Below are 15,002 nucleotides of genomic sequence, written 5' to 3' on the forward strand. Positions count from 1 at the left end.
CTCTCTCTCTCTCTCATAAGAGCCGCCAATTCAAGTATGGGAAGCCTAGGGGCAGATTAAACTAAGCCCCAGCAGTTTTTCAGGCCACATCCAAAGCTATATGCTCCACAATCCTGTGTTTGTGCCACACAGACTTTGAAACTGGTATAGAATTCAGGATCCTGAGAATCCCAGCTTTCCTTAAAAATAAAAACCTGGGTCTTTAGACTGTAAAACTTGGTGTAAAAATATATGGGCAATGATTGGTGAAATCTCAAAAGCTGGAGATGGATTTCCAATGGTTAGTGTATGATAAGCCCAGTGCAAGGAACTTGCATGGTGGGACATACACTGAGTCCACACACCAGGAAAGCGTCCCCATCATTCACTGCAACCAAACGCTAACACCAGATTTGAGGTGGGCCACTATACAAATTGGCACACTCTATGCAAGCTACAAAATCCAGTTTTCCTGGTACAGAATCTGAGCTGTAGCACACAATTTGAAATGTTCATACTTCAACATTTTTTGGCAGGGAAGGAACCATGGGGGCACTAGATTAACTCTACATATCTTCTCAATGTTATAAACTCATAATATAGTTCTTTGCTCCAGAACTTGCCCTGCTCTGTAGCTTTTACACATTTCTACATTTCCTGCTCCGATTTTAGAACATGAGAAATGTAGAATGCACCATGAAAATGAACAAGCAATGGGATATTTAAGATAGATGTAAAACATCCTTTGAAGGAGCTCAAGATGGAGGAGGGAGGAAGTGAAATTCAACATTTAACACAAGAAATCCCCTGTGGGCATTACAGTTCAGAAAACAGTAACTAAAAGTAAAGCACCATCCTTTAGAGGGGAATCCTCTCTCCAACACAATTCACAATCAGTCAGGCAGCCCAGATAGCAGATTGCCTCTCAAAGGTATCCGCGTGGTAGCGAAGGTTTAGGATCAGAGTTTTTCTTCTCCTAGACGGGCTTTCTTCTCAGGTTGAAGAGCCCAATCACTTCCCTCTACAGCATGTGCAGAAACTGCCTTCTTGACGATTGGAACCACTATTGTTCTTGTCTGCTCCATCCGCCAGAGACAGTCTTTCTTTCTTTATTTTTACATTTCAATAATTTTATAATCATTTTAACATTTCAAAACTTGACTTCCTTCCCCCTCTTTCTGCAGTTCCTTAAATTTATTTTTTATATTTTCTGCATATCCAAATTAACTTAATTTACTCATTTATTCATCTACTTTAAATATATACTCTTATAAAACGGCAGGTTATTACAATAATCCCACCAATGTTCTTATCTGTTTACAATTTCTTTGTAAATATTCAACAAACCATTTCCATTCTTTTATAAAAAGTTCGTTATCTTGATTTCTTATTTTTCAGGTAAGTTTCGCCATTCCTGCATATTCCCTAAGTTTTTGTATCCATTCTTATTTTGCTGGGACTCCTCTCCTTCTTTCCAGAGCCTGTCTTCACATGCAGGGCAAGTCCCTAACTCACCAGGGGTTTGAGACTTTTTAAATAATAGTAGCAATAATATTTTTATTATTTATATGCCACCCATCTGACTGGGTTGCCCCAGCCACTCAGGGCGGCTCCCAACAAATTTTGGGACCAGAAGCAAAATTATGCAAAATACAGGACACAGAATTCCATTCTCTTGGTGTCAAATCTGGCTGCTTCACAAGGAGTTCTGCCCTACCTATCCCAGCAAAAAAATAAAATAATTTCTTACCATATGACAAAGATACATGTTCAAATGGAGAGATTATTTACTCTGCATAGACCATGGGTAGGCAAACTAAGGCCCAGGCCCAGATCTGGCCCAATCACCTTCTAAATCCGGCCCGCGGACAGTCCGGGAATCAGCGCATTTTTACACGAGTAGAATGTGTCCTTTTATTTAAAAGGCATCTCTGGGTTATTTGTGGGGCATAGGAATTCATTCATTTCCTCCCCAGAAATATAGTCCGGACGCCCACAAGGTCTGAGGGACAGTGGACCAGCCCCCTGCTGAAAAAGTTTGCTGACCCCTGGCATAGACCCACAATAAAAGGGAGGGTGTGTGGCAGAGGGAACTCACTTGGTCCTGGAGAGCCTGCAAGGCCACCTCATGCTCTTTCCGACGGCTCTGCAGTTGGTCCTTTAAATCTGAGAAGCCCTGTGAAGTGAGGAACAATCTGATCAGGCAGTGAGATTCAGGGGAAGATTTCACCAACATACCAGTCACCGATATACAGGTGGTTCACCAATAAGGACTATGTAGATAAGGAGGAATCTGGCTCACAGCAAAGCAGACAAGAGTTATGATATATTGTAGCCTTTCCCATTTTAATGTTGTTGTTTTTAAGGCTGTTCTATCTGGGCTTATTTATGGTACGTTAGTCATAAAAAAAGGTAAAGGACCCCTGACAGTTGCAAATGACTCTGGGGTTGCGGTGCTCATCTTGTTTTACTGGCCGAGGGAGCCAACGTTTGTCCGCAGTTTTTCCGGGTCATGTGGCCAGCATGACTAAGCCGCTTCTGGCAAAACCAGAGCAGCGCACGGAAACACCATTTACCTTCCCGCCGGAGCAGTACCTATTTATCTACTTGCACTCTGATGTGCTTTCGAACTGCTAGGTTGGCAGGAGCTGGGACCGAGCAACGGGAGCTCACCCCATCGCAGGGATTCGGAATGCCGACCTTCTGATCGGCAAGCCCTAGGCTCAGTAGTTTAGACCACAGCGCCCCCTGCCTCCCCTACGTCAGTCATAGCTCTCCCCAAACCAAGGAATTCTGTGAGGATGGGGTACGTGGGTGGAGAGAAACAGATACAGAGTTGAGGGGCTAGGCTGAGCTTTGAACCCAAAGCTTTCAAACACTTCTATCAACAGGTTTTCCACCTGAAGAATTAAAGGCCCTGAACTCTATTTCTGAACCATGAGGGGCAACCAATGAACTCGTGCCTTGAGCAGAGCTAAAACTGGAGCTCATCCCTTCCAAAGGAAGGGGAGAGCAACTCTTACCTGGTTTGCTGTCTGAAGCTCCTGCTGCAGCTTCTGGTTGCGAACCTGCAGGGATTTGAGTTCATCCTCCTTCCGCTGTTGGATCTCCTCAATTTTGGTCCTGAAAGGTGGGCAAGAGGGCTTACTAACAGAGGGAAGGGGCTTCACCAAAATGCACCCATTTTCCCTCTCACTGGTAATTCTCACAGCCATTTCAATCTCATTTTCAGCCTTAACCTCTCTGACTACAGCATGTTGCCCGGTTGCGGTTCAATATCATGCTGCATCACTACGAGTGTCCTGTGCTCTTTGAATTACTTGCAACATGTAGTTAAGCTGCCTTAAGCACTCTTCTCAGAGTGGAAAGTCAAGGTCTAAAATGGGTAAAGAAAGCACAATAAAATATGGGTGGAGGCTGGGAAGAATGCAACATTTCCTGGCACAGTGCAATGCAGGAACGTTCCTGGGCTTCCTGGGTATGTGCCCATGTGCCTTTGCTCCAGCCCAACCAGGCATGCGACGCAGCTCATTCCACCCATTGACTGGCCTTCACAAGCTCACCTTCCAGGTCCCAGCCTGCCAGGCTACAAGCAATGCCACCAGCCTTTTGTGGTCTTCTGCTGATCAAGGCTGTAGCCACCAGCAGTGACTTCCACCATTGCCTACTGCTCACTTTGCCCCTCCAGGAGTCTTTGCTCCACCCAGGGGACTTTCTCCCATGGCCTTGTCCAAACTGTGAACCAATAATAATAATTTATTATTTATTCCCCACCCATCTGGCTGGGTTTCCAATCACTGTGTGTATGTAGGAACCACTAGCTAGGGTCCAAAAACAGCCAGAGACCTACGTTTGGAAAACCCTGCTCTAGGAAACTTGCTCCATACCTGCTGTCATTGTAGAGAGCTTCCTTTTCGGTCTGAAGCCGCAGAAAGCTAAGAAGGGGGGAGGCAAAGCAGAGAGAAATGTTAAACACATGCATCAGGGTAGGTTTCCCAAAAGGACACACTGTCCTAAACACAGCAAGAACTCCCCCCACAGTACAGTGGTACCTCGGATTAAGAACTTAATTCGTTCTGGAGGTCCATTCTTAACCTGAAACTGTTCTTAACTGAAGCACCACTTTAGCTAAAGGGGCTTCATCCTGAAGCACAGTTCTTAACCTGAGGTACTATTTCTGGGTTAGCGGAGTCTGTAACCTGAAGCATCTATAATCCGAGGTACCACTGTATTTTATGCTGTTGAAGTGTTATATGAGAATATATAATAAAGATATGCATATATATATAAACCCAAATCAAACCAGTTGCAGAATGACAGATTCCAGATTCTACAAAGATGCAGAACAGACCCGGCCCTGCCTGTAACACTCCTGCGTGTCAATGCCCAATGACAGGAAACATGCTTATTAGCTGGGTGTGGCAGAAAGTCCTGACTGCTAATAAGAAAGAAACTTACCTTTCCTGTTTCTTCTTGAGCTTCTCAGCCAGCTGCACAGGGGAGAGAATAAGTTGTGAGTTCCCAATGGCAACCATGATCGCCCCTCAAAAACATCCATGCCGCCCACCCAAGCCACTTTTCCTGCCCTCAAGAAGTGGAAAGCACACACAGGTGTTTACATCTCCTCCTCACCTTGCTGAGTTCTTGCTGCAACCGAGACATCTCTGTCGTCTTGCATGCCTACAGGAGGCAAAGAAAAGCACACATTTCTCAAGGGTTCAGAGTGCTTCTCCTCCCTCCCTCCCCCCCCCCCTCTCTCTCTCTCTCTCTCTCTCTCTCAGAAAACCCTTCCAGGACCCCTGCCAGATAGGTCTGCAACAGCCTTCACAATCAAGCTGTGCTGGCTGGGGCTATGGGAAGCTGTAATCCACAATGTTTGGAGCACACCTGGTTGGGAACAGGTGGCTTAGTGCAGCAGCAAGCGAGGGGCAAGACTTGCGCTCTTCATTTCCACCACCAAAAAACTAGGGCTGACTCGGGGGTGAAATCCCCAAAAAGGGTGCTACTTTTTTCTGTATGCCACAACAGCTGCGAGAATTTTATTAGCGAAGAACTAGAAGAAACAGGATTTACCAACTATCAAAGAATGGCAGATGAAGATGATGGACTATATGGAACTTGCCAAACAGACTTGGAGACTCCGAGACCAGAGAGAAGAGACGGTGGAAGAAGATTGGAAGAAATTTAAAGAATATTTGAAAATATATAATTGTTTTGGAAGTGGATATAGGCTGTAGGGTTAGAAGTAGAACATAGTGTATTTTAAAATAGTATTACTTGTAAGGGATAAAATGTTAAGATTGTTATGGTAAAAGTAAGTGTGATTAAAAATGCTTAAAAATTATGATATATGTAAACTGCTAAAGATGAGGTAAAATGAAAATCAGGTAGGGGGTACTTGGGGAAGCTCACCTAACAATGTTTAGGAAAAATAAGGATAATACAAGAATTAGTTTGTATTGTCTGTTTTTCTGTTTGTGTTGTTGTGTTATAAAATGAAGGGAAAAAATTGAAGAAGAAAAAAAGAAACCAGGGCTGACTCAGCCCCCGACATAGACAAATTCATAGAAGAGAGGATTATCAGCGGCTTCTAGCCACGATGGCTAATCTCTGCCTCCACTGTTAGCGGCAGTCGGTCTCTGAAAACCAGCTGCTGGGAATCACAATTAGAGAGAAAGGTCCCACTTTCCATAGACCTCTGGTTGGCCCCTGTGAGAACAGGGCGCAGGAGGAAGTGCGCAACAGCCGGGAAGAAATACTGAATGACTTGTAGCACCCAGATCAGGGCCAGTTCCCCTGGAGCCCAGTTGGCACAGGGATGCTGAGCCAGGGAGTAGATGGCAGAAAACTGGAGAATGCCTAATCTTTTCCCTTGGTCAGCACAAGGCTTGAACAGTAGCCCTCGACCCAGAATCCCAAGCTCCCCACCATGTCTTGCTGGGCTCCCAACATGCTCTCCAGTTTTTTGAAGGGAGACCAGAACTGGGTTTAATTTGCTGAGCATCTGAATTCCAGAAGGGGGTGCAAAAGAAACAGCTCTCCTTGCGGGGGGCCACTAGGGGGCGCATTGGAAGATGGCTGACAATACCACCTCTCCGACCCACACGGGGTAATTAAGAGGCTGTTATGGGAGTAGGCCGCCTCCCTTGTTGCCCCAAGGAAATGGGGAACACTGCCCTTGCCTGCTGTGCCCATAAATCACCCCCTAATTCGAAAGAAGGGGGTGAGGGCCCAAGGCAGAATGCCCCCGTGTGGACCTCGGCTCTCCTGGACGCTGTCTCTGATCGCGCACTAGTTGCAGCAATTTGGAATAATTAATTACAAAAGAAGCAAATGCACATATTTCAAGTGAAGAAGGGGAGTGAAGTCTGCTGATTTAAGTGACCTATGCGAAAGAAGACAACGGGTTGGAGAAACAGGAATATTTTACGATGAAGATACACCAAAGGCTGGGTATGTTGACAATGGGACTGAATGGGGGGGAAGGGCCTTTTTTTACTTTCCTTCTATGTGATTTACAAGAACCCCTCCTCATTAGAATCATCGGTTGAACTGACCCAAGCAGGATGATTAAGGTCTGTGTGGAGATAAACTTTAACCAAAAGTATGCTTTATGGAGATCGAGAAGCAATAAGAGCTTTTGGAATGGCGCAGCAATTAATTCGGAGTCGCCATCTTGCCAAAGGATTTATAGCCGAGAGAAGCAACAGACTTGTTTTCAGACTGCATTCTTGGTGAATCTCCTCAGAGGTTTTGAGAAAGGAGGCAGATTGGTGAAGATTAATGACGCTAAGACTGTTTTGATGTATGGAAGTGATGTTACATGGAAAACGTCTGGATATGGCTACTGGATAAAAAATAATAATATCCACGCAGGATTACAAACTGTCTAGCCAGCTTGTGGAGACTATCAGAGGTCACAAAGAGAAAGGAAAAATATATGAAAATAACAACAAGAGATGTGGAAAATCAAGAAGAAAGGACTGGATAGTACTGTGAACATCATAAGGTTAGATTTGTGGACATTAAAACAGCAGTAAGAAGCAAGAAGTTGATTGGATCCCCTTCAGAACTTGAAATATGGGTACCCCCAACAAAAAATTAAAATTCGGCTGTGTAATTTGGAATTTATGTAATTTGGTTTGATTTGATGTGATTGGTCGGTTAATAAAAAAATATTCTTAAAAAAGAAAAAAAGAAAGAGCTCTCCTTGCAGGCTACTTTTGACCAGCTCAAGCTGCTGCTCCTGGCTAGAAGCCAAAGGCTGGCAGGAGGACGGCAGCAGCACCCAATGGTGCCTCCTCCACACGCCCACGCACCTCGAGGCTCTGCAGCTGCTCCTTCAGGAGTCGTTTCTCCTCCCGCTCCGTCTGCCACTTCAGTTCCACCTCTGACAGCAGCTGCTGGGAGGTGCTGCTGTCAGCTGCCTGCGGCTCCGAACCCGCCTGGCCAGCAGGAGGAGACTCCACGGAGGCGTCGCCCTCCCCGCCACCTCGGTCTTCTCCCTGCCGGGCCACTTCCTTCTCATAGCGCTCCTGCAAAGCTGAGGAACAAGAGATGTGGGTCCCCAGATTCAACCCAGATTGCCTCGAAAGCCCTGCCCCCATCTCAACCAGTGCCCCTTTGCCCTGTGAAATTATTATTTGAAACCAGCCTTTTGAAAATGGTGCCAAGCGCTTTGCCATCGTTACAGTCGTGGGCCTGAGAAAGACTGGCAAGACTCAAGACCACCCAATTTCAGATCTGAGACAGGATCTGAACTCTGGAGGCTCCAACATCCCAGCAGCTGGAAGCTAGGGAACCTATGGCCTCCAAGTGTTGTTGGGCTCCAGCTCCAAGCAGCCCCAGAAAGCACGGCCTATGATCAGGGATGACGGGAGTTCTAGTCCAACAATATCTGGAGGACCACAGGTTCGTGTGTTCTGCCGCAGGCAAGGATCTCTCTCTAGACCAGGGGTCGGCAAGGTTTACCTCACCTGGGCCGGTTCACTCCAGCAGAGATCCCTTTGTGCGCAAACGCCTGTGATTTCCAACATCTGCGTCTGTGCAGACACGATTTCTGGCACCGCGGAAGCAAGTCGCCACACCACACCGCGCCGGTTTAATGCAGGGACTCACCAAGCGGGTGGCTCAGTTTGTGAGTGGCTCTTGGGCTGGTTAAACTACCCCCATGGGTCGCTTGTGGCCCATGGGCCTTAGGTTGTCGACCCCTGATCTTGACAGGACTGGGATGACAGTCCTGGGATACAGGACTGGGATGACAGTTCATCATGCACATGGGTTATACAACAGATACATGGTCAGGGCTGGAGAAGCTACAGCCCTTCAGGATGTTGCTGGACTCCAACTCCCATCTCCCCTGACCACTCACTGGCTGAGGCTGATGGAAGTGACAACCCAACAGTATCGAGAGGCCACCAGATGTTTCACTCCTGGCTCTTAGTGCTCCACTTTGTTGGTCTTCCGCTGCATCCAACCAACCCCATTTCCTGGACTTTCTTGTGTTTATCCTGAGCAAGCCCAGCCCAATGCAGAGCGGTACCTGCCATGTTCTTCTGCAGTGCAGCATTCTCTGCCTGGAGCCTCAGCAGCTCCCCATCCGCAGGGCTGGCCGGGGGGGCCCCTTCGGGGGCTGCCGGCCCCCCTTCCCGGAGACTCTTGTTCTCCTTCTCCAACTGCTCGATCTGGGCACACAGCTGGGTTAGAGAGACCAGAGGGTTAACTGCGGGCAACAGCACAGTCTTCAGTGAAGTGGGGAGGCATTCGCAGCTGATCCATCTGGGCAGAAACAGGCACACTGCTACACCAGGATCTTCTTTCCCAGAGGAAGCAACGGCTACCTGCCCCCTTCCGAAGAACAATCGTTGGAGCCAGCCTTGTTCCAGCATGACGACTGCACAGCTCTTTTGCTCCCCTGACTGTTCTTTGGAAGGGTGCAGGAAAGGGCTGCAACAGCTCCAACTTCACAGGTCTGGAAATAAACCCATGATTGTTATCAAAAACTCCTGCCCACATTAATTAACCCACACTATCCAAATTACAGTAACGCTGCAGCTAACAAGGTGCCTCCCACGCAGGAAAGCATTCAGTAACTCGGTCTCTATGACTCAAGCAACACGCTATGGCGAGGGAGGAGGGGAGGGGAAACCCTGTACTGGTGCCACCTACCAGCCTGACTGGCCAGCTGGGGCACAGGAGTAAAATATATTATTTCATAAACCCAAAGAAAGCCAAGCAATCAGGGAGACAGCTCTTGACAGCTGGTCCTTTGGCACACCTACCATGCTCTCTGTCTGGTACGCTATTTTGTTAAACTGTGGACCCCACGATAAAGGGTGTAATAATAATAATAATAAATTTTATTTATAACCCCCCCCCCCAGTGTAGGGGAACACAAGATCTCGGAGGAGGAAATATCTCCTTGTGGCCACAGCTGTGGATGGAAGACTGAAAATACAGCATCATATCCACAGTTAGCCTACTGTGTTCTGACAACAGTGTGATTCTTGTGCTCCTGTGAACGTCCGTGCCAGAATTCTGGGTGGCTCATCAGCGACTCTCAATGCCATATTATGCCTCACAGCAGCGCCCCCTGGTAGGCCCCTAGCGCTACTGCAGAAGCAACTTCAGCAGTCAAGTACCTTGGACAGCTCCTGCATGAGAGTGCTATTTTGCAGCCTAAAGTCATCCTCCTGGCTGTGCAGTTTTCCCTGAAGCATTTCATTTTCACTAAGCAAGGCATCCACCTCCTGTGGGTGAAAAGAGAGAATTCAATGATACCTCATCGTCCCTCCACGAGGGGCCGGCACCTAATCCACAAGCAGAAGATTTGTTCGCTTGTTTCCCAACCACAAGAGGAAATGCCCCTTACTATCTTCCTATTAGCTCCCTGCCTTTCTCCCAGTTACAGAGCCACTCAGCCCTAGGCAAGTGGTACTTACCCATAGGCAGAGTGCCACAACCTATACGATGGGTAGCAGAGGTACTTGATTGGACAAGGGTGTAACTGGAAGGGAGGGAAGGGGGAGGAAAACCTGACCCCCCTTCTACATTTAATGAAAGATGTTTGGAAGGCATTATTCCTACCTCAAGGGCCCACTGCCAGTTCCCAGATCTTTTCCCTACTTGACACTTAAAGATAAAGGTAAATGGATCCCTGACCATTAGGTCCAGTCGTGGCCGACTCTGGGGTTGTGGTGCTCATCTCGCTTTATTGGCCGAGGGAGCCGGCCTACAGCTTCTGGGTCATGTGGCCAGCATGACTAAGCCACTTCTGGTGAGCCAGAGCAGTGCATGGAAACGCTGTTTACCTTCCCACCAGAGCGGTACCTATTTATCTACTTACACTTTGACGTGCTTTCGAACTGCTAGGTTGGCAGGAGCAGGAACCGAGCAACGGGAGCTCACCCGCCACGGGGATTCAAACCGCCGACCATGCGATCGGCAGGTCCTAGGTGCTGAGGTTTTACCCACAGCGCCACCCGCGTCCCTACTTGACACTTAGAGCCAGATATAATGACACAAAATGTAGCTGTGTCACTATATCCTGAATCTTCAATTGGCCCATCTTCCCAGAATGCTAGAACGTTTTCAAGATCTGGGGTGGAGATGGGCTGGGTAGGAAAATCAGTTTTTTTTTCTTTTCTGGGAGGTAGGGCTGCTTCCACCTCAGCTTCGGTTATTGATACTCCCTACGTATGGGGAGGCGGACCTTCATCAGGGGAAAGGAGGCCTTGCAGAGCAGGGGCACATCAACAGGATCTCCCGCCACCTCACCTCAAGGCCAAGTTCGACAGGTGGAAAAGGTCAGTCACTCTACCCAGATGCCCGTTAGTGTGGCAAGTAGGTATGTGGTCTGATGAAAAGAGCTGGACTAAATGGGGGGACCTGGTAGGCTCAGATAGGCCCACAAGTTGGAGGTGCTCCCCAAAGCATTGACAGACAGATGATCAAATGATGACAGATGTTGATGGGAGAGATGGAGTTGACCTTGGCAGGATGATAACTGGGAACACCCACAGCAAGCAACGCATGAAAGGAGCCTTACCTGAGCCTTCTTGCTCTTATTCAGAGCCTGGGAAAGAGAGAAATTGGTTAATAATACATCAATAGGAAGGTGGGAAAACAGTTATCATTACACCCCAGAGTCAGAGTCAATTATTTCTATGGAAGTGTAATGGTTGTGAGGGGTTACTTGTGCGTAACCTTACTTCAGTTCAGTTAGTTTGCTTGCCCCAACCATGCTTAGGGTCGGAGCTCGCCCTCCGTGACCTGTTAGTCACTTGCAGAATCCGAGAGTGGGCGTCTCTTGAACCTCTTCCAGCATAAAAGCTGTTTGACCCCGAGTCTCCTCCTATGTTCTCTGCGCGGAACGCGTCTGCGCGAGTAAGGGGAAGGCAGGGGCGTCCCAGCGCTCTCTCCACTAGTTTCGGGGGAAGGGTCTTGGAGCCCTGTCACCAATTCCTCCATCTCCCTCTCTTCTCTATGGGTGTTACGCTGAAATCCTTCCCCCCTGCTCAACCCCTCTCCGGCATCGCTGGGTAGCCCTGCCTCCGTTTCTTGCTCTGATGGCAGTTCCCTGACAGGCAGGGTATACCCACTTGTGCCCAGTGCCTTGGTTTTGTGGTTCCCCCACTCCCTCCCACACATCCACTGCAATGAAGAACTTTACCTTCTGAGCTTTGGTAAATTCCTTATCCAAATAGGTCACCCGTTGCCGAAGACCATTTAATTCTAAAAATATCAAAGGAACAAAGGATCAGAATTGAAGAAGTACTTTAGAGAGAGGGCTGCTGGTTTTCTATGATTCTGTACTTGTAGAACACGGCATGAACTCTGGTATCTGACACAGAACTCGAATCTCAACATTTTAAATACATGGATATAAAAGAGCAAGTTTCGTGTCCTCTCTTGTAACCGCATTTCAGAAGAAGAGTGTGTGTATGTTTCTGCTGCAGCGAGATGTTTTTCCTGGTCATTGGAAATGACAAAGAGGCCACAGGCTCGGGAGCACGGCAGCAGCACAGCCAAACAGGAGTGTCAGGGGAAAGTTTCACAAGAGGTAAGAAGGCATAGAAAGACGTTAGGCCTTCCAACAGTGCACAGAGAGCAGTCAGCCAGTCATCTTAAGGAAGGCAAAAGCGGCCAAAAGAAGGACAAAGGACGAAAGAGGATGCCAGTAGCGATTGGTTGAGGTGGAACCCCACTTCCTATCTGATGGCAAGGCTAAAGAGCTTCAAGCTGGAGAGGGAAGTTGTCTGTTTGGCAACCTCTTCATCCCTTGTCCAAGGATGCAGGGGGACTGGCAAGCCCCTGGAACTTCAGCATAGTTTATTCCGCTTCTGCTACTTCTAGGAAGGTAAGAGGCACCAACACCCAACCCTCTAACCACAGGAAAGGTGATAAGGCAATTTGCTTCAATTTTACAATTTCACCAGGCACTGCCTGTACACTTCTAAGCATGCCTTTGCAATCATATTGACTACTGGTGGTTTTTAATGAAAGCTGAATTCTGTGGTCAACACCAGATCCCACCCACCCCTTCCTTTTTGTTTTTTTGCGCTCCAACAAAACCACAGCACGCAGGTAGCCTGGTGTGTACAGAAAATGCCACTCCTACTTAATGTTTTCCTCCTGCAACCATTATTTTCCTTAAAATTCCAGACTCTACACCAGTTCTGTTGTGAATCACAGAACAGAGCACACGTTACATGTGTGCAACAATTAACATAAATAAATAGGAGTCAAGGTAATTGTGATACTTCAATCCAGCCTTTCTCAACCTGAGGATCCCCAGATGCTGTTGAACTACAACTCCCATCACCCCTAGCTAGCAAGGCCAGAGCTCAGGGATGATGGGAGTTGTAGTCCAACAACATCTGGGGACCCGTAGGTTGAGAACCGCTGCTTTAATCTCAGTTGCAGAACACAGAAGCCTGTGAACAGCATGCTGTGCCCAGCAGCCAGAGATACTGGCAGTTTCAAGGGGGCTGGCAGAGAAAGGTGCGCTTCTTACCAGCAGTGTTTTTGCGGAGTTCATCAGAAAGCTGGTAATTCTGAGTCCGAAGTTCCAGTAGCTGAGCCTAGCAAGAGAAACAGTAAAGAATGAAGAAGCTGGCAGGGTCAGTCAATGCAGAACTCTGGCCGGGTTTGTGGCCAAGAGCCCAGGGCTTTTTCCACTGATCAAGCCGGGAACATGAGTTCCTTGGGAAACAATGCGTGGGACACCTTTTGAATTGTGGACAATGTAATCCAAATCTTATTTCATCTGTCCTCAACCTTTAGGAAATAAGCCTGCATTACTCTCATTTTGCAGAGGTGAAGCCCAGAAATCACAGAATCATAGAGTTGGAAGGGACCAAAAGTGTCATCTAGTCCAACCCCTTGCAATGTAGGAATATTTTGCCCAACATGGGGCTCAAACCCACAACCTTGAGAAGAAGAGTCTCATAATAATAATAATAATAAAAAGTAGTAGTAGTAGTAGTAACAGTTCAAGGTGATCACAGAGATAGGACTTGACCCAATCTCAGTAACTACCCATTTAAGAAATGACTCTCCAAAGCTCATCATCTCTATAGAATTCTTCATAAAGGTCCATGAAACCTTATCAAAGGCCTTCTATGCATCTATAAACATCAATGCCCCTACTTTTCATTTCTCACCTCCAGATATTCTATTATTTTAGTTGTATTCCTTATATTGTCTTTCAACTGATGGCCTGGAAGAAATCTGGCCTTGTCTTGGTGAATTATATCCTTTAATACCACTTTCATGTGGTGTGCTAATATAATTGCAAACAGCTTATAATCCATTAAGAGATTGGCCTATAATTTTTAACAGATAATAGGTCCGTTTCCTGTTTCGGGATAAGTGTAATATATATGTCTACCCTGGAGTTTGATATGGGGGATATGGAAGCAGCAATCTGGAAGAAATGGAAAGACTGTCATCAGCCTTCCATATATCTGCATCAGTTTCCCCCATTTGTTATTTTTGAATGCAGCCTTCCCCAACTTGTGGCCAAAGCTTCCATCGCCCCTAATCCCTGGGCTAGGGCTGATGGGAGTTATTATTATTAAATTTGTTAAGTCGCTTTATCTTGCCCAGGGCAACCCAAAGTGACTTACTACCAAAGAGACAAACAACCCCTTCCCCACATTAAAACCAACACTCCAAAACACCCGTAGGGGAGGGCACCAGCTTGGGGAAGGCTGTTTTGGCATCAAAAGCCTTGATAGCAACTAGTTTTTCTGGCCACCAATAAATGACTCTGGGATTGTGGGACGAGGTGCCAAACACCACGCAGTTGGCCATATTTCACCCAAGAGTTCAGAGCTGGGGACTTTCTGGGGAACTCCAGAGGTTGTACTCAAACAACACCCATCAAGCCCAGACAGCAGGGCCAATGGTCACAGCTAATGGGAGTTGTGGCCCAGTAACACTGGATGGTCACAGGTTTTCCCACTCCTGCTTTATAGTCTTAACTCTGTTCCCTCACAACAGCACACCCCACAACTTGCATGTTTTTGATCTGTGAAAGAAATCATTGTATCAGCTGCCTTCTTCCCCACAAGAGATAGTTGTGTTTCAGCAGCAAAGCAAAAAGCATACATTGTTTGAGTGCTGGAAAGAGTTGCTGCAGGTATCAGAAAGGCAACATAACCAAGTTTGGAATAGGGCAGAAAGAGTCCTTGTGTTTATCACATGACAAACCTCTTCTACGGCTCCTTTCATTGCTAGCTGGTTTCTCCTGACACTGAACTGACCCCCTCAAGGTCCTAAAACAAAATGAAGTGGACCAAGTTTCTTACTGTGTTATATTCATCAGGAACAGGGAACCTTGCTGGGAAACAACTGAGGAAAGCAGCACCAAGAGAAGAAAGCAAAGGAGGACGTGACACTGATTCCCCTGCAGGGATAAACTGAGCCCCCAAAGATTCTGGGGCACAGCAAAGTGCAAGATGACGGATATCAGCGAAGATGCCTTGGCATACATTTGTGTATGCTAGGAGGACCAAATA

At 47.2% G+C, this 15,002-nt stretch overlaps 1 protein-coding gene across 2 annotated transcripts in view; it reads right to left on the bottom strand.

Annotated features, from left to right (window-relative positions):
• The window catches only part of GRIPAP1 (GRIP1 associated protein 1), a 62,856-nt gene that overhangs the window by 45,749 nt on the left and 2,105 nt on the right, over positions 1–15,002 (bottom strand). For both annotated transcript variants that reach the window (XM_081894001.1, XM_081894000.1), the window contains exons 2-12: positions 12,995–13,061; positions 11,651–11,712; positions 11,027–11,053; positions 9,621–9,728; positions 8,522–8,675; positions 7,299–7,522; positions 4,612–4,659; positions 4,438–4,469; positions 3,867–3,914; positions 3,003–3,102; positions 2,078–2,155 (exon numbers count right to left, since the gene is read on the bottom strand). In XM_081894001.1, the coding sequence (XP_081750127.1) occupies positions 2,078–2,155; positions 3,003–3,102; positions 3,867–3,914; positions 4,438–4,469; positions 4,612–4,659; positions 7,299–7,522; positions 8,522–8,675; positions 9,621–9,728; positions 11,027–11,053; positions 11,651–11,712; positions 12,995–13,061 (948 nt within the window). The remainder of the gene's footprint in view (positions 1–2,077; positions 2,156–3,002; positions 3,103–3,866; positions 3,915–4,437; positions 4,470–4,611; positions 4,660–7,298; positions 7,523–8,521; positions 8,676–9,620; positions 9,729–11,026; positions 11,054–11,650; positions 11,713–12,994; positions 13,062–15,002) is intronic.

This window comes from Podarcis melisellensis (assembly GCF_964234715.1).
Source record: "Podarcis melisellensis genome assembly, chromosome: 17".
NCBI classification, from domain to species: domain Eukaryota; kingdom Metazoa; phylum Chordata; class Lepidosauria; order Squamata; family Lacertidae; genus Podarcis; species Podarcis melisellensis.